The following is a 26,208-nucleotide window of genomic DNA, read 5'->3' as shown; positions in this document are numbered from 1 at the left end:
GCACTACAGCAATGTGACCACGGGCGTGCCAGTACAGAACTGGGACGCCACAGATGTCCAGGACTGAATAAGAATGACCACACAAAGCCAGCACTGAAGACTCTACGTACACACATCTCTACATCAGCTCCTCGTAGTTAGAGGATAGAGTTATAATGCAGCATGCAAACTGCCCATTTAAGAGAAGCCCTAAATATCTCGAGACACTGGACCAACGGACTCCAACCTTCTCTCTAGTGACAGCTACTTCTGCTCTTGGAAAGTCCTCGCGACTTACTAGCAAATTCTATCACTGCTATATAGTGACAACATATGTTAACATTACACCGCGAACACCCCAAACGCTTATGGGGAGGTTAGCAGCAGAAATGCCACTAAGCGCTAACCAGAAATTAATGCCACCCTCTGACTGATGCAGTAAAAGCCAAAGCAGTGTGCGCCCTCTGGCACAAAAGACATAACCGCAGCAATAAGTCACCCAACTCAGCTTGAATTAGAATTCAACTACCAACTTTCAATGTGTTTTGGAACTGCAACCTTGTGTCTTTATCAGCAACAGTTTCTAAAAATAGACATATTTTTCTATCAAATTCCACTTTCCATTTTGGTGAAACAAACTCAATCTTCCAGAAGAAAACCCTTTTCTGAAAAAAAATAATGTTGCCTCTTGCGCTGATTGATCATGCACCCAACTGACATATTTTCACTCTTACTCCTGCCGTCGTATGTTAGTGGATCAGCACTAGTTACTGCTCAGGCTACTGCTGGCACTCTTCTTACATGGCCATTGTTCACACACATGGTGTGACAGAGCAGAACCTACAGTGTGGCCAAACTACTAGTCACTTACCTAGATTGAGAGTGGAGACAGGTGGTCATGTGGCAGGCCACATAGGCCAATAAAGTGTGTGTTTGGGTGTTATTATGAGGCCCTGCCATTTGTATTGTGGGCTGTCACTCTACGGGTGTTGAGATGAGCAGTGCTGCCTTATTTAAAATTCACATACCCTCTGAATGAGGTACAGGGCTTAGCTTACCCTTCGAAGGGGCTGGCGAGCCACCAGTAGCTCCTGAGCTACTCGCTGGGGTCCCCTGCACTAGATGTTAACTGTAGCCCAAAAGGAACTTTATATTTAGCTATATTGGTTTTGCAAATGTTTAACTTTTTTCTTGAATATACATCTTCCTGTCAGTCAATTTTACCTGGAAAAGTGACCCAGGAGTTTCTTTATATCCTGCGTGGATTAAATAGTCCAGCTCCCCCAAAATGATTAAGCGCAGGGCTTCTGCAGCCAGTACTTTGAATTGTACTGCCCTGTTGAACTGTGTGGATCTGATGAGTACAGTGTTGGATATGAAACTGCGTGCTCCCTCTCTCCCCGTCCAGATGGTACAAACCTGGCAGAGTTTCTTCAGCTTTACCCCTACTTATGAATGGGTAGTTGTGGGTTGGAGGTTTTTTAACTGTGCTGAGAGGAATGATCTCAGCAACCAGATCGTGTACTTCCGAACTTCAATTTAATGCACTCTACCCTTCAGTTAAATAGCTGCAATTCCCTCAACAGGTGGCAGCTGCAAGCTTTGCTTTGTCACACTATATCTGGTTCCAAGCCTCACACTTCCTCCTGTAAGGTAGGTATTGCCTGCCTGACACTGAAGAGACAAGTCCCTCATAGTCACTGCAGACCAAGTGCCTAGATTCCTGGGTCTCTACAGATAACATACCTCATAGTCTTTGAAACTACTCTGTGCTCACCACAACCAACAGTCTGAAGACAAATCTTACAATTCTAAAAACATCTGTATCACTCGAACTACACATTTACAATCCTCCTGTGCCAATAGCTATATTGTAGATGGAAACAATGTTACAACAAAAAGGACTTGTCTAGAAGATAAAGTGAGCTCCTGTGACCGCTCAGCCTTCTGTCACAGAGTAATGCACTGTGATGTCACGGGGGATGCCGTGATGTCACAGAGAAAGACACCGTGGCGCCACAGAGCAAGACAACTTTGTGATGTCATGGATGAGGGCGCTGTGACGTCACAGAGCAAGACACTGCCATCAATTTACAGAGCACCAGATGAGAGCAAAGGAAAACTTCCTGGCGAAAGCTCTGCATTTGTGACATCACAAACGTAAGTAAGGCACTGTGATGTCACAAACACCCTCTCGGATGTATATTGAATACAGTGTAACATGGACATTTTGTTTCTTTAAATAGATAAAAACGTTCAGCTGCAGTGTGTGGGGTGCACAGTTGTTCTGGTCACTAACCACAAACTCTTCAATGGAAGGCGGGGTGCTAGAGAGGATACTTGTGAAACCCACATCTCCCCTGACATGTTATCAACCCCTGGGCTAAGCATTTGCAAGGAACGTTGGGGGTAGTCACACCATAAGACGCCCCTGTCACATGCTTCACCCAATTGCATCACAGGGTCGAACGGGATCAGAAAATAGGCCCAGACCCCAAAATAAAAGTGGTCCCCACATTGGCGAATCATGTTCCTAAAAATGGGCCACATATCGAATTGGGGAAGTTTTGAATCTGTAAAGACGCACTCTATAGGTGATTAACAAGGTATGGGAGACTGTTCGTGGTAATATCAGCAAAATCAACAGCAAAAAAAAAAACGGCCCGCCAGATCATAAAACAGGCCTATCAGACCAGCCCTTCTGGCACTGCTAGATTGAACTATAGGGCAGTCGATCTGTATTCGCCCTTCACTCCTTCCACGAGCTCTTTCACACCACCCCCGTAGGCAATCCGGCAACCAACAAAAGTAAACAACACTCAAGAGGGGTGGGAGGGATTGAAACACATATTCTGAGCAATAATCTTACCACTGGAGACGAAATTCGACACCCAGGGCAATCACAGATGGGAGGATGTACCTGTAAGATTCCTTTGGACATGAGAGTCTTCAGACTTTTCCCTGGGGAGCGGGAAAAAAAGAAGAAAAAAACACACTTTAGGAAAATGAGCTCTCAGAAAGCAGCGAAAAATTGTAGAGCTAGCGTTAAGACCCATTACACCATTTCCAGATCAGTCTTCTCGAAGAGAGAGGGGGTTGGGGGAGGGAGGGGGAGAGGCGGCAGAGAGGTCTGGAGAAGCAGGAGGAATTAGCACGTCCCATTAGCCTCCGTCTAACCTTGTTAAAAAACGGTTGTCTCCAGTCTGAGGAGCCGAATAATGAACATTTATTTGCGGGCAGGCGTCCCCGTGTGCCAGAGCCCTGCAAGAACACCCCCACCCCCGCCATGTGCAGCGGAAGGAGGCCGCCCCCTCCCCCGGCGCTCGGGGAAAGGAGGTCAGTGCAATTAAACACGAGTATTGAATTTGGCTGGGGGATGGAGTAAGCAGATGACCGCTGTTTCTTTAGACCCGCTCCCGCCCCCGTCATTCAAGTAACCTCCGAGGCGTCCCCTTCTAATGCTCTCCTCCCAGCCTGTCTCTGACTCACCCCGGAGGGGGTGGGGGGGCGATCGTGCCCGGAGACAAACTGAGGAGAATAATCACCATCATTAGAGCGGCCCCCGAAGTGAGCCCCCGCCCGGTCGATAAACACGGCGAGGTGCCAGTCACCTCCTAATGCCGCGCAGACCCCTGGGCTGACAGCTCTGGGGCTAATTGCATGTCACACTCTGCCTGTCTGGGCTCGCTTCCAACGCCCCCTCTCTCCTCCCCCGCCCCCCGCGGAGCGCCCGGAGCTCAAACTCCTCGGCTACAGATTTCTAGCCGCAGAGCACCTCGTGCAGCTCCCGCGGCGCCGGGCTGCTCCCTCGGCTCTGTTTGCGGAGGGGGAGGGGAGGGGAGGGCGCCTCCGTCTGCCGGAGGATCCCCCGGAGGCAGGCGTCTCGCTTCACTCCCACAGCCGCTCGAGTGACAGGCGGCGCGTTACCCCTCCCCTCCCTCCCCGGGCCGCCGCCTCCTCGCCGTCCCCAGGCACACTTCACAACTTCAAACAGACGGGCTCTTCCGGGAGCCCTCCCCCACACAAGCCCGCAGACCACCCCCGCCGCCGCAGCCCAAGGAACTGGACCCCGACACCTCACATGCACGACAGTTAGGATTTTGCACCACAACTGTGTCCAGGGCACTAGACATTAGTCTCAATATTCACAGACAAGACTTCTCCCTCGGCAGGTTTTCTACCCTCAACATTTATCTGGAACTTGTGCAGATATCCCGAATCAGGCGACATACTTTCCCCAACTTGTCTAGGACTGTGTCAGCCCCTCCCCCAACCAACCAACCAGGGGTTTATTTACAAGCCCTTTACGCCGCCGGTTCGTCACTTTTAATATGGGAAAAAGTGACGTAGGGGCGGCGCCAGGGGCTTGTAAATAAGCCCATCAATGTTCACCATTAGCCGGAACTGGCCACCGACCTAGAGCACGGCCATAGACAGATCACTTTCCCTCCATCTATCCGAACCTTGGCCGGCCCCCACCATCCCTCCCCATCACCAGATCTACGTACAGAGCCCCTCAACATCTACCAGGCCCATGAACAGGCTCTAATTTCTCAACACCCGCCAGGGCCAATGACAGACCCTCAACATGCAACAGGACAGTGAACGGACCCCTTCCTCTAACATTCACCAGGACCATGGACAGACCCCCATCAACATCCAAGAGGGCCGTGGACAGACCTCACTCCCTCAACATCCATCGAAACCATGGGCAGGTGCCCTTTAACATCCACCAAAACGAAGCACACACTGCAAATATCCACCAGAACCAAAGACAGATGCCCTCAACATCCATGACCACCATAGCCAGACCCCATTGCCCAAACATTAATCGGAAACACGGACAGACCACCTTATCATCCACCAGAACCGTGCCCAGATCCAGGCCTTCAATATTCACCAGAACCAAGGACAAATCTCCTCAACATCCACCAGGAGGACCATGGACAGACCTCCATTCACCAGAACCATGGACAGGTTCTGCTCCTCCATCATCCTCTGGAATCATAGACACACACCCACAAATCACCCCTCCCCCCTTAAACCTGGCAGGACAATGAACAGACCTCTCCGGACCCCAGTATCCATGAGGGCCCCAAACTGATCTAAAACATGCACCAGGACCAGAGGGCAGACCACGCCAATCATTCCCAATATTCATCAGTAACTTGGACATACTCCCTTAGCATCGAGCAGAATCCAGGACAGACCGCCTTAAAATCCTCTGGAACCACGGACAGTCCCTACTCACCCAACATCTATCTGAACCATGGATAGATCATTGGCAAACTGTACTTCTCCAACACCCACAGGAACCATGGACAGAACAGACTTCCCAAAATCAATTGAAAGCGTGGACAGAAGCCATCCCTCAACATCCACCAGAACAATGTAAGACCCCCTCAATGTTCACAAGGACCATGTGGCACCACACTCCCCCAACATCCATCAGAATGATGGACAGGCCACATTCCCCCAACATCCATCAGAACCATGGAGAGGCCACATTCCCCCAACATCCATCAGAATCATGGACAGATCACACTTCCAAAGATCGATTGGAACCGTGGATAGACTCCACTCCTCAGCATCCACCAGAACCGTGTACAGACCCCCTCAACATCCATTAAAACCATGGACAGACCACATTCCCTCAAACATCCTTCAGAACGATGGACAGACCACACTTCCCAAGATCGATTGGAACCGTGAACAGACCCCACCCCTTAACATCCACCAGAACCGTGTACAGACCCCCTCAACGTCCACAAGGACCATGGACAGACCTCACTTTCTCAACATCCAGTGGAACCATGGACATAACTCTCTTAACATCCACTATAATCCTGGAAAGCCCCCTCAGCATCACCTAGAGCCATGAACCGATAAACTCTCTTAACATTCACCAAGACCATAGACAAATGGTTTCCCTACTTTCCATGCATAGAGATGTGGACACATTATTCACTTCCCCAAACACCCTGTTGAATCAACCACCATGAACGGAACCAACCCTCCTTCCTTAACAGGACCATTGACAGACTACTCCCCCCGCCCCCTGGACATTCAACAAGACCCTACACTGGCCCACATAAGCCATGAAGAACATGGATAGATTTTCCCCCATCCCACAACTCCTATCTGAACCGTGAACAAACCCAGTGAACACCCACTTGAACCTGAGACCACCCCCAAAATGTACCAGGACTGTGACAGACAACCACCAATCCCCAAACACCCAACAGGACCATGAACAGACTCCACAACAATACCTGGAACCCTGAACTGTCTCCCCTTCCCCGGGCATCCAACATGACCATGGACTCACCCCATCATCCACTGAAGAGTTAGTGGCCCTAACTTCCGGGGCCACTGTTCACAATAACTGTAGAGTCCCAACCCAACATCTGCCAGACCATGACCAGACTCCTGCACATCATCTCCTATGACGATGGACTGACCACCAATCCTTCCCCAACATCCAACTACACTGTGGACGGAATCCGCTCCAGCAAGAGTCAAAATTGCCCTGACTGGCGGTGCCACACAATATCCTCTAGAGCTGTGATAAGAGCAGAACAGAGCCATCGACAGTTCATACAAGGACGTCTGGGAGACCCCTTAGGAAAATTTGTGGACATGAGCGGGAGATTTGCATTAAGTCGTTCACTTGTTGTGCATTGATGAATTAGCAACACCCAAAACCCAAAACAAGCCCCAAGAACACTGGGTGCACACAACACTCCCTGCCACACTTACCAGACCCCCCCATCTTCTGGCCTGATACAGCAAATCCCTTAGACAGACCTGATGCTGACCCCCAATAATCTGTGGGCACATGCTTAGTCCTAAAGCCATACATAAGGAGGAGTCTCACGTGTCCTATGAACTTCAACCCCTTCAGAAAGTGAGAAATGGTCTCCCTAGTGTGAGTTACTCAGCTCTGAGAATGAGTGAGATGGTCTTATAAATGAGAACTTCTCTGATGAGAGGAAAAGTGATCTACCTCCTCATGTCTGAGGATTAGTGGAATTATATATATTGGTTTTTTTAATGTATATTTATATAGGGCTGACCTTACCCAAAGGTGCTAGAGCGGTTTACAGGGGAAATATTTTGTTACATGGAAGTTACAGATGGTTTAGGATAGACAATACAGCTGTAAGTAGTTACAAAGACTGAAAGTATAGCCTTGGGAAGCAGAGATTTGCCGCTATATGTATCAAGCTATTTAGCATTCGCAAAGGCCGAAATTCTGCGAATTTCGGCCTTTGCGAATGCTAAATAGACAAATGGAATGTATCAAACAAGTGTGATGCAAAATAAGGATTAGCAAAATTTGCTAATCCTTATTTTGCGATTGCACTTAAGGAATTGCAAATTTTGCGATTCCTTAAATGCAATGTATCAAACAAATATTATGGAAAAAATGCCATTAAGGATTAGCAAATTACCACCAACTTCTAGTTGGTGGTAATTTGCGAATTCTTATCAAAAAGCTTTTTGGAAAAAATCCAAAGGTGCCATATGACGCCCATACATGCCCTTAGGGCATGTATGTGCGCCATATGCCCCCAAATGTCTTTTTCAGGGGTGCAGCAGGGTGTTCTTGAGACACCCCTGCACCCTTGGAAAAATCCCTAATTTGCGATCAGCAAATTGCTAATTGCAAATTGCACTTTCATTCCTATGGGCCTCCTGGCCCATGGAAATGAAGGGGTAATTTGCGAATGACAATTTGCTAATCTCAAATTAGGAATGCTAAGGAATCGCTATTGGAAAGCGATTTTGTACATACATACCGTTTTGCATTTCCTAAATAGCGATTCCTTAAAATTCGCTATTTAGGAAATGCAAAATGGTTTGTTGATACATATAGCGGTAAGTCTCACCACTGTGAACTTCTGAGACATAGTAGCAGTGAGCTAGTCTCACCACTGTGACCTAGCTCTGTCTTTCTGGGATGTAGGGGACAGGGTCTCTCTAGTGTGACCTTCTCAGACCTGAAAGCATTGAGATGATCTCACCGCTTTAAGCTAGCTCCTCGTGTCTGGGAAGTAGTGACATGGGGCCATATGTATCAAGCAAATTCGCATTCGCAAAGGCCGAAATTCGCAGAATTTTGGCCTTTGCGAATGCGAATTTGCTAAATGGTATGTATAAATTCAATGTATGAAGCCAAAAAAATTAGCAAAATGTTGTTAAGGAATCGCAAATTACCATCAAATTCCTTGAAAAATGCACATTTTTGCATTTTTCAAAGTGCCATGTGACGCACATACATGCCCTTAGGGCATGTATGTGCGCCACATGTGCACCCATGCATATTTCAGGGGTGCAACAGGGTGTCCTTTGGACACCCCTGCACCCTTGAAATTATTCTCAATTTGTGATTAGCAAATTGCGAATCGCAAATTGAGAACAACTTCCCATTCATTCCTATGGGCCTCCTGGCCCATAGAAATGAATGGGAAAGTATTCCTTACTTGCGATTTGCAATTTGCTAATCGCAATTAAGGAATTTTAAAAAATCGCAAAAAAAATGCGATTTTGTACATACATACCTATTTGTGATTCTCAAATAGCGATTTCTTAAAAATCGCTATTTGAGAATCACAAATCAGGTTGATGATACATATGGCCCATGGTCTCACTTCTGCTATTTTCGACCTGGCCACGTGCACACCCTCAGCTGTCACCCTCAGGGCTCACATGGTGCAGGGGCAGAGCCAACTTACTGCCCAGTGCAGAGAGAAGGATGGGGAGTCAGGAACTGAGCGGTGTTGAGCAGTGCCACCGCCCCTCCCCCACCGCTGAGCCAAGATGCTGCAAGACGAGCTCGAGTGTCTGTTCTCCCCAATAAACAGATGGGCCCAGGCTTTCCGCAGCACGAGCCTGCACTCACCCGCGCGACGGAGGGCGCACACCGCCCACGCAGGATGCGTGAGGTGACGGGGCAGCCCTGCGCCACTCACTTCCTTGTTGATTTGTGAGCTGGAATTGGGGAAAGCGCGTGTGCTTTAAATTCAACGAATGTGTGCGTTATATACGACCGCAGGACACGTTCCCCCACCTGGCCCCCAAACGTGCATCCCATCCTGCCAATAGATGCCACTTCACTCGCTCCCTTTATTAGCCACGTTCGCCTTTTAAAATCAGATCGCTCGCCAGGCACTTGTTGTGGCCTGTCTGTACTTCCCACATGGCCCCTCAATACTTCGGCCCGTGGGCCCCTTCCGTCAAAGCTCTCTCACTTCCAGGTGACCACTATGGTTTCCCACACTTTCCCCAAGGCACTTTTATAGCGCACGGCTGTCTCCATACTTACCGCGTGGGCCCTTTACACTATTCCTATACTGTACACATGGCACCTTCACACTACGGGGACAGGCTCCCCTAGTACTTCCCTCACTACACCATCTGGCTCTGCTTGTACTGCACACGCGGCACTTTTATACTACAGCACTTTCCTCATCGCATCTTTACCTTACTGTACTGCCCACATGGCAGTGTTTCAGTTAATTTGCAACTTGAGTTCATTTGCAGTAACTCTAACCATTGGTATCTGTAATAGACTGTTGTACTTACTACCATTCATATGTGAATTTAGAGTTTTTCTGTTTGTATCCTTTCTGTAACTCCTTATGTGATGTAACACTTTGGAAAGCGCTCTGACACCTTCGGGTAAAGTTCGCGCTATGTACAATCGTATTATATAAATAAATAAACATGGCACCTTTAAACTGCGACGCTCTCCCTGTACATCCCACAAAGCCCTTTTAGTGCTTAAATGCTTCTGTCTGTACTAGGCACATTAGACATCTATACTACAACTTTAACAGCACTCTCCACGGGGGCCCTTTATCGTACGAGGCTTTCCCTGTACTGCCCACATGGCACCTTTAAACCAAGAGGCCCTGCTTGTTCTGCCCATGTGGGGGCTTTACACCTAAAGGGTCTGCCTAGGCTTTCCTCGTAGCACCTTTACACTACCAGTGTCTCTACGCCCTCCCCATAAGGCCCCTTTACGCTACAAGTGCCCCAAAGCATGTCTCGCGGGTGCCTTTTAGGCGACCACCTTCTGTTCCTCATGGGAGGGGTTCCCCTTCCAGTCGGGTTTGCCTGTCTCATCTGCGGGGATTCCCCCCGGCTCTCTTCTGGCAGTTTCCACCTGCCCCGCTAGTGCGTGGAGGGACGGCGGCTGAGGGGTTCCCTATTCCCCTTCCGAAAGTTACATCCTGTCTCTGGGGTAGGGGTTACCTCCCTGTCCCTCTTCGGGAAGTTCCATTCTGACCTTGGGTAAAGGGTCCCCCTCCCTCGGTGGGGGTTTCCCTGCCTCTCTACAGGCGGACAACTTCTTTCCCTCCCGCATGTACGGATTGCTTCCTATGTTGTGTGCAGGAATTACCCCTGCCCCCCCCCCTAAACACTCTCCCCCCAGTGGGGCTTCCCTGCCCCAGTGGGTTCGTCCAACACCTGCCCTCAGGTGGGTCCCACGCCCCCTCACCTTTGTGCCTGATGCTACGCTACCAGTTCTTTGCCGTCTCTCGCAGCCCCCCCCCCCCCACACACACACCTCAGTGGGCCTACCCTGTCCCAGTGGGATCCTCCAACACCTGCCCTCAGGTGGGCCCTACGCCCCCTCACCGTTGTGCCTGATGCTGCGCTTCCAGTCCTTTGCCGTCTCCCGCTGCCACCCCCCCACCCACACACCCCCCGTGGGATCCTCCAACACCTGCCCTCAGGTGGGTCCCAGCGCCCCTCACCTTTGTGCCTGATGCTGCGCTTCCAGTCCTTTGCCGTCTCCGGCAGCCCCCCGCCCACACACACCCCCCGTGGGTCTACCCTGCCCCAGTGGGCTCCTCCAACACCTGCCCTCAGGTGGGCCCCACGCCCCCTCACCTTTGTGCCTGATGCTGCGCTTCCAGTCCTTTGCCGTCTCCCGGCCGCTCACGAACTGGAACTCGTTGGGGGTGAGCCACTCGCCCCGGTAGCGGATGGAGGGCCCCTTGCTGCCCTGGCACAGCTTGTGGATGTAGAGCAGCGCCTTGTTCTCGCCGCACTCCACCTCTATGCACGGCTCCCCGCTGTCCAGGAAGGGCTGGAAGTCGGGCAGCGAAGAGAAGCGCTCCAGCACCAGGTCCTCCGGGGGCAGGGGGGGCGCCAGGCCCAAGTAGGGATGGAAAAGGGGGGGCTCGAAGCCCCCAGGAGGATGCGGGGTCACCACCGGAATGGCAGCTGCCAGGGGCGCCAGGTAATCGGGCAGGGTGTCCACCAAGTGCCGGTTAAAGACGGCCAATGCCAGGTCCTCCCGGTCCAGGCGTTCCTTCTTGACGGCGGGCATGTCGGGGCTCCGTGCGCCCTGAGCCAGGAGGGGCCGCCCCCGCGCCCCGCAGGAGGGCGCCCCAGGACCGGCCGGGGTCAGTGGGTCCTGCCCCAAAAGAAAGGGGTTCCTGTGCCAATGATGTCAATGTGGTTGCCCCTAGAAGGAAGCTCAAAGTGCAAAGAACGTCCAAGCGTCCTGTCCGTGAAAGGTGTCCAAGTTCAGCCAAAATCCGTGCGCCCTGCTGCTGGAAAAGGGTCCCAGTACAGCCAAAATCCGTGCGCCCTGATGCTGGAAGAGGGTCCCAATGCAGCCAATATGCGTGTATCCTGCCCTGGTAGTGTCACCGGTACTGCCCAAGTCTGCACTCCAGTGAAGAGTCCGATTTAGCTTTGCTCAAGGAAAAAATAGGGTGCGTGACCCATTTTGTGATGCTGTGTCCTACATCTGGTTTACTGTCCGTGTCCTGTCCGGGGAGTCAGCAGTGGGCTCCTCGCCCTACTTATCCTGCCCCTCGCTCGGGCTCCCAGCTCCGTCTGCAGCCTGTTCCATCTGCTCCTGTACTACACACACTCCTGTGCCGCGTGTTCCTCGTGCGCCTCTGTGCCGGGTCCCTGTGGAGTGCTCCTGTGGACGGCTCCGTGCGTCCCCGGGCTCCTGCCGCGGGGTCCTTGAAGTCGCCTCCCGGCGCCCAGACTCTGCAGCCCCGCTCACCGGCCGGCGCCGCTGTCGCCCAGTCTCCGCCGGGCTGAGCCTCGCCACCCCCGGCAGGAAGAGCAGGCGCTCCCCGCCGCCTCCAGAGCAGACATCCTGCCGCTGCCTCACAGGCTGCTATTGATCCCGGAGTATCGACCTCTCTCTGCCTCCAGGTCCGGCTCTGCCACCCCGTGCCCCCGCCCTCCTGCGCGGGCTGCAGTGCCCTCCGGCCCCGGGTCTTGACCTGCACACACCTCCCCCTTGTATTCCACCCGTCCCCTGCCCTCTCACTCCTCCACTGCCCCCTTTACTCTCTCATCTGAGAACTTTTGCACATGCTCTCTGCCCGGCGTCTTCTCGCCGCACTCTGTCGCGCTCTCTTTTCTCTTTTCAGTGTTTCCTGCCCCTCACTTTCTCTCCCTCCTTCACTTTCTCTCCCCGGGATTCACCTGCCCTCCCCTTCTGCCCAGATCTCCTCCCGTGCCTGGGACCCAGGTGTTAATGATTCCTGTGGAGGAGTGTTGCCATTGGGGGTGGGGGTGTATGTGTGAGGTTGGGTTCCCTTGGCGTTGGGGCGCAGACCATCACGAGTCACATTCACAGGCTTTGCCGCCTCTCCTGTCGCTTCTCCTAACTTGGCCCATTTAAACCCGGCACCAGGCGGCTAAAGGGGTCCCGGGAGGACTGAGCGACGAGCGGCTCTGGCACCTATTCAGCGCCCTCCCTGGGCGAGCTCGGCTTCCCACACACATCCACATCAACGAACAGCATGCGCGGCACGGGGTGTTCACAGGAAACGGAGAGGGGGGAGTGGAGGGGTGACCCTCCAAACTATTTTGTTCTCAGATTAACATACCGTCTTCTGGGGGAGGGAACCCGTCGGGAGAAGACAGGGAATACATTTTTTTTTTACTTTCACATATTTTTTTTTTACTTTCTCTAGCGATTACATCCTACCTACGCGAATTTGTGCACCCATCTCTCTCACACCTCCTCTTCCGCCACACAACTTGGCTTTGCACCCCAAAACCAGAGCACCTCTCTGGTCACTCACGCATGGCACCAAAACGCTCCCCTCTTACGATGACAACAAACCAAGCACATTCTGCAGTGCCTCAAAGCCTGCCTGCGGGATTTGAAGCGCTAGATGACAACTAAAATATAATTTATTATCTCCAAGCAAAAGTGGGGCGGGACCCAAATGATGGGAGACAGAGTTATCGGGCGTAGATGAATGGGAGGGTTGAGTTTTGGCGCATATGGATGAGTGAGTGGATGAGAGAAGAGAAAGTCATGGCCCGTGTGCATAAGTGAGGGTAAGTGGTGTGGGTTGCGGTTGAGTGAGCACACATGGAGAGGCGTGGCGTGGTGGTGCTTCCCGGTGACTGGGAGGAGAGTGATGGTGCAGGGGGTGAGTGAGGGGTGCATATGGACAGAGGACTGAGTTACGAATGAGGGGTGGTGAACACGAGCTCCAGACCTTTCACAAACCTCCCATACTTTGCTGAACTACTTCGAAACGTGTTGCTGTTAGAAATCACAACCCTTTTGGTGTGACCCCACTCGTTTAATTGGACTGCTGGTATTCTCTCTGTCCATTGAGAATTCTCTAAACTGGTTCTAACTGCAGGCGTTTCTGTTCAAACGCGGAGAGGCAATGATTCATCATACGAGTCCTTGTAGTTGCATGAAAAAGCGCTGTATTTAGTTTCTCAGCTGCAGGCACACAACCTTTCTATCTTATGCACAGAGGCAGAACCGCTGAACGTCTGGGCGAAGGGGTCATGCCTTTTCCCCTTTGCGAGTCTCGATCCGAAAGGGCGGGGCAGTCTGGCACCTCCATGTGGCTACTAATGGTTTAGTGTATGAATTAGCAGAGCCAAGATTCATAGGGTGGGGCTAGTGTTTTTTAGCGCATGGATTCATGAATGGTGAACCTGAGTAGCTTTTGTTTGGTTGAGGAGGTACCAATATACTTGGCCTTCTTTAGGGGCATCCCAATTTGCACTGCTAAGAGTTGTGATATTTGGAAAAGCTTCAAACTGACCTCCCATTTGCAGAGTTCTAGTCGTAAGTGAGAAACCTGTGTACACCGGGGATTGGGTAAGGGTGTAGGATTAGGGCAGGCTAGGGGCACCCTCCAACCTTTGCTGGTTTATTGTATCTGCCGGTGACTGAGGTAGGAGCTTCAGAGAGAGAGAGCAGATTACACTTGGCACACTGCATGTTGTGAAGTCTGTCAAACTGCAGGGCAAGACCTGGACACAGACCCCTAGTCAGAAGGAAGCATGGAGGGTGTGTGTGTCCTGTTAGCTACAAGAGCCAAGCCTGGAGAGGGCTCCAAGAGACAGAACACAACCAGAAACCACAGTAAAACAGCCAGACTACACACATACATGATGCAGAACTTCGAGGCAGCTAAGGGAGGCCTAAAATCGTGGATGAAGTTTGTGACTGGTGCTTTTTCCTAAAATTGTGGATGAAGTTTGTGACCAGTGCTTTATTTGAACCGGTGACGGATAATTTTTGGGACTAGCCCTTATTTTTCTGCTTCAGGCACTTAGCAAGAGATGGAAACACAAACAAAGCTGAATGATGGAGGGAGAGAAAGATGAAAAAAAACGTCCTAAAGGGAGAAAGCAGGAACATGCAAGAGTAAGATAAAGGGACCGGGAGTGTCTGGTAGTGGATTAAAGAGGCATGAGGTGGATTCAAGACTATGCTGTTATTGTGTTGGGCACCAGCAGATAAATGAAGATGACTGATAAGAAAAAAAATACCATTTTAAACTAAAATATAAAAACATTGAAATTCACGAGTTAAAGATAACTGAAGTAACTATAACTTGCACACTTGCTGTGAACACTGATGACATTAATGATGTCATAAGTGATTTTATCATTATCATCAAACATGTCATGGGTGATGTAATATATGAGCGCAACATGTTAGCTCCCGCAGGAGTCGTGCGTGACTGAAAAAAATATTTTAAAAATAGGGAGAAGATGTATAGCAGGGGCTCTACACCGCGGGATTGGCCGTATCAATAAGATCTTACTTCACATAAAAAAAAAAACTGGAATTCAATTAAAAAAAACAAATGTTAAAGTTATGTTATAATTAGGTATGGGAATGGATCTTTAAATTATACAAAACCTAGGATTGCGATGAAAAAACAAAGATAAAAGTGATTTTATAGTTAGGCATGATAATAATATAGTTAGGTCAAAATGTCTGTCATAATGTCATGTTTCAAGTGCAACAAACACTGAAATTCACCACTTAGAGTTCACTGAGGTAACTATTACATCCGCACTGCCATTCCCGGCTTTGACCTCACATATTACATTACTCATGCCATGTTCAATGACATCAGAGATGAGATTTCAGTGACTCCTAGTCAACCACACATGGGTGGGAAAGTACCTGTTGCAAACAGTTTTTGTTCTGTGCAGAACCACTCCCCGGAGACCTCACACCTTCTATGCACTCGTGCTGCTCAGGTCAGCCACCCTGTTCCAAACACTTTCCAGATAGCCCATCTTTTGGTGGCAATCAAGCACACATGAGGGGGTGGGGGGTAACTACTTGGTGCATACAGTCTTGACTCTTTGGCACAACTTTTTATGCACAGACCACTCCCTCCAAATACTCAATGACCCTTATGAGAGCAAGAAACAAATACAAAGTTCCCTTCTCCTTCTACTCTCAGAGCATGAGGATTTGATCCTCTAATTGGATTGTTTAACTTAGTTATAGTAAGGCCATACACTGAGATATAATAAGACACATTTTACCAGGTTGCTAAATTTACAGACAAAAATGTAAAATCATACATAGAATAATCAATTTCTAATCAAACATAAGAATTCAAAGGAATGTATTATCAATATGTTATTCAAAAGATCATGTTTTATACAATTGATATTGACAAAGTTAAAAGCACATTAAAATCATATACTCATCATACTTTTAAATAAAAGGTTCTTCATGTAATTATTGCACATATTGTTTTCCTTTTATTTAAAAATATGATGAGTATATGATTTTAATGTGTTTTTAACTTTGTCAATATCAATTGTACAAAACATGATCTTTTGAATAACATATTGATAATACATTCCTTTGAATTCATATGTTGGATTAGAAATTGATTATTCTATGTATGATTTTACATTTTGTCTGTAAATTTAGCAACCTGGTAAAATGTGTCTTTTTATATCTCAGTGAATGGCCTTACTATAACTAAGTTAACCAATCCAATTAGAGGATCAAATCCTCATGCTCTCAGAGTAGAAGGAGAAAGGAACTTTTGTTTGTTTCTGTATCTATACCCATCCCTTTTCCAAGTACTAGGGTACCACCCAAACATTTTTGAGTCCTTATAAGAGCAAGCACCTACTTGCACAACTGTTGCCCTGTAGCAAAGCTTTTACAGGTAACCGATCTCTTGTGGGCAATCAAGGAGACAAGAATTATCAGTGATGTCAACAATACTGTAATTGAACATGTCATGAGTGATGTAATATGTGAGGTAATAAGTTGTGCATGGTGGGTGCGACAAGTTATAGTTAACTTAATAAAGTATAACTGGTGAATTTCAGTTTTTTATGTTTAAAATGTGATGTCACAACGGAGAATTTCACCCACATATAACGTCACATTTTAACTTTACGGATATAGATATATATATATATATTCACATACAAAGGTTAAAGGGACTTTATATTTAGGGGAAAACCACTGAAATTCACTAGTTATAATTATCTCAAGTAACTATAACTCGCACCCCAGCAATGCACAGTTTTTTCATTAATGATGTAATTTCAGATTTTGCAGTGATGTTACACTGATATCAAAGAACATGTCATTAGTGATGTAGTATGTGAGGTCAATCAATCAATCAGTCATTTGTAGGTAATCAGTCATAGGTAATTAGCAGTGCAGGACGAGGGCATGAGTTATAGTTACTTTACGACTGATATTTCCACCTACCCATAACGTCCTTTTAACCTTTGTTTTTTTTCAAGAGAATTTCTGTTTTAAAAAAAATGTAAACTAAGATATTATTACAATTCCTAACTATAACCTAATTTGAAAAACATTTTTTCACTGAATTCCTATTTTGTTTAATGTAAAGTAAGATGTCCATCGCTGCCCCCGAGCGTAACCAACTCCCAGCCGTGCATGGCCCATATTTAATATAAATAAGGCCCTTGAAGAGCATTATGAGGCGCTCCCTGCTTGGGGCAGTGAATAATGAATGAGCTGCTCCCTCCTGCACCCATCAGGGTACAGCAGGAGCCGGCTACAGCTCTTTGCTCCAGCCCAACGGGGAACTGCAGTGTCCCGGGGGATGGGGACCCCGGGACACTGCTGCCATTGGGCTCCAAAGGATGAGGTCTCCTTTGCCCTGGTTGACTCAGGAAGAGGGGCCCTATGCCCGCTCCCCCCCAAAATAATTTTTTGCCCCTGGGTTAGGGTCCCTGGTGCCCTAAGAGGGTGTGGAGTGAGGGGGGGCAATCCCTTCTCTCCAGAAAACCAAAATCGGCTCAAGGGGATGGAATCCTGAGGGTCCTTCAGATGCTTCGGTAGAGGGGGCCTACACCCATCTCCCCTTTAAAAAAGTAATTAGTTCCTAAGCATGGGGTCCCCTTGACCCATAAGTGGCTCGGGGAGGGGAACCCTACGCTCCCTCTCCTTTAAAACAGTAATCAGCACTGGGGGATGGCATCCCCGAAGCCCTTAAATAGCTCAGGAGAAGGATCACATGCCCCCTCCACAAAAAATAGACATTAACCCCAGGGAATGGCGTCCCCAGGTCTTTCGTGGTTGGGGGTGGGGTGGGACGCATTCCCCCGCCCAAAATAAATAAAAGGGATCGCACTGGGTGATGGGGTTCCCAGGACCATGAAAGGGCTCGGGGAGAGAGGTCACATGTCCCCCTCCCCAAATAATTAAAAAAAACTGTGAATGTGAAAGGCCCAGAGCATCCACTCTTTTCACATTCACTGCTCTAGATGGGGAGCACCCCATAATGCCCTGCAAGGAATTTAAAAAAAGACTTTTTGATGCTGGTGGTACCCCTAAAAGAGGCAGGTGTACCATTAGACTTTTAAAAAATTGTTGTAGGGGCTGCAGGGAGTATGACAACCCCCCAGTTACAATAATCGATCACACAGTAAGTCTCCTGGGTCATTGACTCCATGACCTCAGGGGAACTTACCATATTTGTTTAGAGCATGCTTCAGCTGGAGTTAAGGCTCAACTTGTGGTTGGTTCTATAGCTGCACTTTGTGGCCTTAATTAAAGATTCAAAGACTTGTTTTATTATATGCTTCATTGAAAAATGTTTGTCAATAAATTATATTAAAAATTGCAATGTGTGAACTTTTAAAATATATATTTGATTATAGTTATTAGTGACTTTTTGACAACGGAATAGTTTTGCTTTACATATGTGCTGACCCCATGATAAAAGCAATAGGCCTGCTTTTTAGGTCTCGCCTCTCAATGCGCATGCGCATTGAGCAGAGCGAGACTATAGGTGTTTAAACAGACTTTACCTAGACTGGCGATTTGATGCTGTGCCCGTGCGCTTTTAGGTCAATGCGCCTGCGCATTGACCTAAAATGCGCGTGCACAGCATCAAATCGCCAGCCATCTGTTCCCCAGCTTGGCGCCTCCGCTCCTGCTCTCTCCTGGCTGCGCCTCCCCTAATTATTCACGGCCGGACGGCCGTATTACATTCACTTTCACGGCCGGCAGGCCGTCTGCATCAAAGGGTTTCACGGCCGGCCGGCCGTGCTTTCAGTTTCACGGCCGCCAGGCGTGTCTCCTCATTTAACTTGTTTTAATATCCTATCCCATCCCATCCCTCTTTCACCCTCTCATTGCTGTCTCTTGCTCCCTCCCGTACCCCTGTGGCTGCTTGTCCTGTGCTACTGTTAGCATCTTTGAACAGGCTGGTAAATCATTTTCTTATCGTGTTTCCTCTTCCGTCCTCCAATCACCCTTCCCACTGTCGCTTTCTCCCTCCCACGCCCCGTGGCTGCTTGTTTTATCTAAATTCTAAAGCGGTCTTATTTCCACCTTACGGATACCGTACTTTTGCTACTGCTGAAGTCGGTCTACTGGAGACTCCCGGACTTGGTTAGTCGCACTCTTGCTGCAGTCAGCAGGCACTAAGGCAGCCACAAAGCGCCTCACAGTCTGCCATCACAGTGCGTCGCAGAGTCGTGGGAGCGTGTCAACAGTTAGTAAGCAAGTGGAAATGCAGAGGAGATGTGTTTCAGGAACTAGATTGTGGATATACATCGGAACTAATCCTGGTGTCTTCCTACACATAACGTGGGCAAATTACTTCTTCTCCATATAGCACAGTACCCCTATTTGTTCAGGGCTCAGAAATAGGTTGCCCTAGCATTAAGTAAAAAATCAATAGTGATATTGTCTATAACTCTAATATTAAAAGCATGTGCTTTTAATCTATGAATGGTGGCACACTTTTGGTCAAGGCAGTGCGAAATCACTGGTTTGCACAGGCACTCAGGTTACCACCTGGTTGCAGGAACGGACTTGCCACTATGAAAAAAAAACAATTGTTACCACATGTGGTAAATTAGCATGATCAGCCATTTCGGGTGCAGACACAGGAATGTGTATCGAGGGGCAGTGCAAGTGTATGCAGGTGCTCACAGCGTCTTCTAGGCATCCAATACTTCATTTAACTCTTGTTATAGACTTAGACAGAGAGGACTCTGACTACCCTAATAGCAATGACAGGGATATTAATTACCGAGTTGTTGAACATCTGCCTCCTGAGTGACATCTTTACTGCACTACTCACACATACGCCTCTTGATAATAATAAGGAACTGTATATAGTTTTCTACAGCCGCGCGGCGCCAATGCTTGTTTATTTTCGCTTCTTTGCAGCGCGCACCACTCGCGGGCTCACTGAAACACCTTTATAGTACCGCACATAAATATAAATTTCTGATAAACCAGTTAACTGACGTTTTTTTCGATCATCACAGAACTTCATCAATGTTCGTCGAGATGGGAGGGGGCAATTCTCCGAGCATGGGAATGCTTCATAACGTGAGCCAAAAGTGCCTGCACGTAAGATTACAATCCTTCTTGCAAGCTGCCAGGCCGTCTTTCTCCTTTTTGTAAAGAGATGGTCATCCGTTAAACTGCATCCGCCCTCATGACGCAGCAAAGCACGAAGGCTTGAGTAATTAAACATGTGAATGTGAGGCAGTAAAGTTTTACTGTATTTAATGTTACACTTTCTTCAAAGTAGAAACTGGTGCTCAGTAAAGTGCTTTGAACGGAATATATGGTGCTTTTTTTACGCGTCTCTTACGCAATAGGACACGCTCATATTATCCTGTCTTCTATGGGAACATTTTCTTGCTCAAAATAACGGAGTAGCAACCAACGGCGAGAATGCTAGCCGGAATAAGTTAACACGGTTCAAATATGTTCTTTCAATGTTTCAAGCTGTTTTCAAGCTTTCTTACAAATCACAAAAAAATGTTAATATTTCACTTTTGTTCTTGGATTTTCTTCACAATAAAAAACACTGAACATAATCTTCACAAAAGTTATTTACAAAACTTAAAGCTATTGACATTAAAAATTAAATTAATTAATTAAGTATTAATTACTTAAAAAAATTAAAATCCATTGTTATTTGTAATATCAATACATCTAAGTCAAGTAAATACAAAACATGTTGCATTACAAATGCTATAGGTGTCACATTTGCGAAAGTTATAACTATTGGCATTGGAAATGACAAAGCTATTAATTTAGGTATTTTCAAAAACAACACATAAATAAAACAAGCACTGGCGTTGCCAATAGGTTTCGCATTTGGAAAGTTGGAGCTATTGGTTTTGTAAATGACATTTTATATTTATATATCGTTATTGGCATTGTCAATAACAATATATAAATATAAAATGTCATTTACAAAACCAATAGCTCCAACTTTCCAAATGCGAAACCTATTGGCAACGCCAGTGCTTGTTAATACCTGAGCTAAACACATCAACCGAAGGCAAGCCGGCAAAACTCAAGGCACTGAAAAGTAAAAAAAGAAAACAGCCGATCAACTTACTGCAAAAATGAATCAGACAGCTGGAGCTTCCAATAACGTGAAATGTCCACCTAGCGGGGGGAAAACGCCAAAGGTAGGTGGATTTTCAGCTTTTCAGGATTGTTTGCCTTTGAAGTTTGTCCCGTCAGCTACCTGGCATGGGACAACGCACTGGGAAGCGTGCACACGTTTTGCCCACAGCCATATTCTCTCATTGAAAGCATTGCAGCTACAGCCATTTGTCTTGCTTTGTGAGGCGCTATGTAATTTAAAAAGATGACACGGTAACGTGAGGCGACGTCATGGGACGTCAGGGTGACAGGGTGGCACATTAAGGGTACAAACAAGGAAAAGGGGCCACCGTTTACAGGCTTGATAGAAAAAAAAAAACCAGCCAATGACGGTTACATTTTCTGGAACATAGCAAGGGCGGCTGTAGTGGTCGCATGTGTTTCACAAGCACATTTCATTGCTATGCTTTCACGTGCATGTTGACTGAACCAGCATACACGCTATGGTTACTTTTGCATACAGATCCATGTTCGGGGTTCTTTCTCCATGGTTGCCAACTTGGGAACTGACGGATAGAGGACCGCCTGGACGTGGGCTCCTTTAATTGAATAAAGTAACTTCTCTTCTAGAAGCATGGGTATAACGTCATGAGAATATCTGTCTCTGCTGACCGGAAGCAGCACCAGCCTTCATAAACTCAAACACACCTCAGATGCGAGCACAATGAGGGCAAGAAAACAGGTCTTGTTACTAAACGAATAATCAACACAACACGTATATAAGTGAGTGACATCACCAATCGTGTATTTATTTGTGTTGCACTGGCTTGTAACATGAAGCAAGTTTGATGTGCTGGCTTGTGTCCTTGGTTCAGCTCGTCTGAACAACGGTGCGGGGCCGCCATTGACGTGAAAGCGCCTTTTACAACCAAAAGTTAAACAAGGGAAGCCGGATGGGGGCGGGAGAGCCTGGTGGGGGGGCGGGAATGCAAGCGAGGGGAGAAGTGTGGCAGGCAGATGCGCGGAGGGAAGCCGGATGGGGGCGGGGGTTTCTGTGTTTTGAATGAATGCTGTTTGCGGATTAGGGAGATGCGCGTGCTTGTGTGGTCACGTGACCCACTTTTGTGGCCACGTGACCTCACATGCACTGTGAAGAAACCGCAGTGGTTTCACTAGTCGATCGAGCCCTTGAATTTTCGCCTATTACATTCGCAAGCGAATGATAATAGGCGAAACCTAAAAAAATCATTTATAAGACCAATAGCTCAAACTTTCCTAATGCGAGACCTATTGCATTTCCAATGCTTGTTATATTTTGGTGTTCTGAACCTTTGACAAAGTCCTGGGTCTGACTTACTTATTGTAACCTTTTATACTGTTATATCACAGTCAACCATGCGCTCCTGTGGGGGTTGGGCGCAGGGCCTGGGTGCCCTACCCCACGCCACACACGGCTATGGGCATCTTACTTTACATGTAAAAAAGAACATAGAAACTCAATGAATAAAGTAAAGGTTAAAATGAAGTTATAATTAGGAATTTTAATAACATCTGACTTTTAATTGAAAAAAAGCTTAGAAATTCAGTGGAAAACCAAAGGGTCAAGGTACCTTATAGTTAGGTGAACGTGTCAGTTAAAACAAACCATTTTGAACTAACAAAACCACTGAAATTCACTGTTTACAATTATCTCAGGTGACTGTAACTTGTGTCCTAAAATAACTACAATTTTCACACTCACCATGCACTGCTAATTACCTCACATGTTATACCACTTATGTCACATTCTATGACGTGATTTATAACATCACTGCAACCTCTGAAATTATAGATTTGATGACAATTTTTATGCACAGGCATGGTTGGACATGTGCAGGGCGCCCAATGGAGGATTGAGCACAGGCCCAGTGGCCGACCCTCTGACCGCGTACCGCGAGGTTTGGATGCAAGGCTTGGTCTGAGACATGGCCCAACGGGCAACCCCCAGTGCACACAACCAATTGCTGTGTGCAGCGCGGGTTGGCTGCCAGCAGATGTCTGGGCACAGGGCCTGAACATGATGCCAGGACTGCAGGCAGCTTCCACTGGGCACAGCCTAAGGCCTTGCACAGCGGGGTTATGTCTCCCATGAAGGGCTGGGCACATTGCCAATTTAAAATATGATAAAAAGAGAGAATTCACTGAAGAAACAAAGGTTAAAGTGTTATTTTAGTTTAGTGTTGAAATGAGACAAGAACTAATGTCAAAAACCCACGGAATACAAAAGTTATAGATTAATCAGCTAACTATACTTTGCACACCCATCATGCACTTCTTACAACCACAAATTACATCACTAATGACACGTTAAATGACATAATTGATGATCTCACTCAATAGATTTAAAGAATAATATTGTTACAATGACTAATGAATACCGTGGTGAGCAGGGTTATACGTGAGGTCTAAAGCAGTGCACGAGGAGGAACAATTTATTGCCAACTGACTAAATTATTCCTAGCGTATTTCCGTGTTTATTTTGTTGTTTAACATTAGTTCTTACCTCATTTCAACACCTAACTATAATACCACTGTAGCCCTTGCTATATTCAGTGAAATATATATCACAGTGGCGATAGCACCTCTGTCGATATGATTAAGTCAAACTTTCCTTTAAAAAAATGTTTCCTTAATAACTTTGGGCTGTTCAAAACATATGCATGAAACTTTGGATTCTTCACAGCCAGTTTTATTCAGATCCATCAAGTTGAGGACTAAACATATGGGGCATTCCCAAAAGTGTCATTTCTAATTTTAACTCCCATAGGATCCTTTGCACCTTGATACAGAAAAACATCTGAATGCAATTACACCAAATTTGGGATGTAAATAAAACTTTACTCAAGTAAGTGCCTTTACTTGGTTTGTTATAAATCTGTTCTGTAGTTTTTGTGAAAGTAGGCATTTAAATGTTGTCTTATGTGGGCATTAATATGTTCGCAACGTGGACCAGTTCTGTATTCATGGATCCACCCCATTCTGATTGGCCGGCCATCACAGAACAAATCCTGTTGCATCAACCGTTACCCCCCAAGGTGCACTGAGGGTCATGTTGGAAACATAAAAAGAGAAGGGCTTAAAGAGGGAGAGTAAACCAACCCTAGCTGCCAGGCCTATGTTGCAGAGGTCCAAGGGACCCACTATGGCCATTAAATATTTATCCAAAAATGACTTTTGTTGTGGGACTCTCATATCCTTTATTCGATTTGTGACTTATGACCCTCCCTTAGTCCCACAGACCCTTATGTGCATTAGACTCAGAGACCAGGCACTCAAAATCCAGAGGCCAGACACTGCAGCAAACCCTCCGCTGCACATGGTCAAAGGTTGTGCGCTGCAGGAGTTGGTCGACCTAAGAGGGTAATGCAAGGCATTCTTGGATGTGGCGCGTGTATAAAAATTTTTACAAAAAAACAAAGGTTAAATGGAAGTTATGGGTATCATTGGTTATAACACATCAACATATGTTTAAAAATTAAAACTCAGAAATGTATCTGAAAAAACACACTTAAAATGCAGTTATCTTAACAAACAAACTGAAACCACTGAAATTTGCAAGTTATGGTTAGGAATGCAATCTATAACTTGCAAAAACAACCATGGAAATGATAACTTACACACTGAATGCAATAATTATTACCTCACAGTATTTATACCAACAAATAACAAAAGATAAAAGCAACATGCAGTTCAACAATACATAATCAAGCCAATTCATTTTTCTACATTCAGAGTAGTCTCTGCCAAAAAGGGTGAGGGTAATGTATATGTAATCTCATCTGTAAGATGAATTACTTCATTTGTAATTGTTTATTTTTATTAGCAGAGGTCATGAGCATTACATTTTGTGTGTGAGATGGATTTCATACCTGTTGTGCACGAGTTATGGATCGTGCTCATAACCATAACTTTTCAATTTCAGTATTCTTTTGTTCTCATTTGTAATCATAACTGCACTTTGTTATTTTAGGTGAAAATACACATATTATGTACTACACTAGTTAGGTTTGCACGAAATGTTAAAAAAAAAAGTTCACTCTCTTCAGCTACTTCATGGAAACTTATGTGCTGACTCCTCAAGTGGGTGCCTAGAAAAATGGGGTGCCAAAAACCTGTTTTCAGATTTGAATTCACATAGGAAACTTTGCTTTCTGATACAGAAAAAGTGGCTGAACCGGTTTGCATAACATTTGGAAGAAAGCATGCTTTTCGTTAATTGGCGTAAGCCTGTTCGGTAGTTTGAGAAATTTGAGTTTAAAAAGGGTGGAAAGGAAAGGGTTATACTCTTAGTGATACATGCTCATCAATGTAGAACAAGGCCACTGTGGTAATGAAAATGTAAAAAAAATCTTCAAATGCCATTAGAAGAGGTAGCCTTTCCTCCCATCAGCCAATGGAGTGGGTACCGGAGTACCCACAACGGTATCCCTGTACCTCGTAATCTGAATGACCAGCCACAACATTTCGGCAAATGTTGTTGCGTCCATTACAGGACTGAGAGACTCGACTCTTGTGCTCTGAGAACGTTTTTTTAAAAAGGCATAAGAGGCAGGGTAAGGTCGGGGAACATCCTTTACAACGCAACCGCTACAACGCGGTTGCGTTACGACGCAGCTTTAACAACGAAAGTCGTTACAACGACTTTCGCTGGAGGGCGCTCTTGGATAGGGGATAGTTTAATTTACTATCCAACACCTTCCCTACTATCCATGGGGACTGGTGTTGGAATAGTAAATTAAACTATTCACTATCAGCGCCCCCCAACGCAAGTCGTTGTAATGACTTGCGTTGTTAAAACTGCGTCGTAAAGGGACGCGTTGTAACGGTACGCGTCGTACCGTCATACATCCGGTAAGGTCACCCTGACCCACAAGCACTTGTGGGGACCACCCAAAGGGGACCACCCCAGAGATTAAAGGAATATGTTACTTACCTTGCACAAACCTTTTTGTTGCATGTAGTGCTGTAGATTCACATGCTCTGCATATTCCTGCCACCTAGTGTTGGGCTTTGATGTTGCAAGTAGTTTTTCTTTGAATAAGTCTTTGGAG

General features: G+C 46.8%; 1 protein-coding gene across 7 annotated transcripts in view; it reads right to left on the bottom strand.

The window, feature by feature from the left end:
* SAMD11 (sterile alpha motif domain containing 11) overlaps positions 1 to 12,693 on the bottom strand; it is a 229,968-nt gene extending 217,275 nt beyond the window's left edge. Inside the window, exons 1-2 of one of the 7 annotated variants that reach the window (XM_078642338.1) lie at positions 10,882 to 12,693; positions 2,849 to 2,940 (exon numbers count right to left, since the gene is read on the bottom strand). In XM_078642338.1, coding sequence (XP_078498464.1) covers positions 2,849 to 2,940; positions 10,882 to 11,323 — 534 coding nt within the window. In that variant the 5' untranslated portion in view covers positions 11,324 to 12,693. Of the gene's footprint in view, positions 1 to 2,848; positions 2,941 to 3,754; positions 3,776 to 10,745; positions 10,781 to 10,881 lie in introns of those variants that run through there. The other 6 variants (XM_078642340.1, XM_078642339.1, XM_078642341.1 and 3 more) reach the window with 6 other exon arrangements.
* Between the last annotated feature and the right edge of the window lie 13,515 nt (positions 12,694 to 26,208).

The sequence above is a fragment of the Lissotriton helveticus genome, chromosome 5_1, assembly GCF_964261635.1.
Source record: "Lissotriton helveticus chromosome 5_1, aLisHel1.1, whole genome shotgun sequence".
Classification (NCBI taxonomy): Eukaryota; Metazoa; Chordata; class Amphibia; order Caudata; family Salamandridae; genus Lissotriton; species Lissotriton helveticus.
Note: the sequence above shows the minus strand (reverse complement) of the source record. Positions and strands in the feature narration are given on the sequence as shown.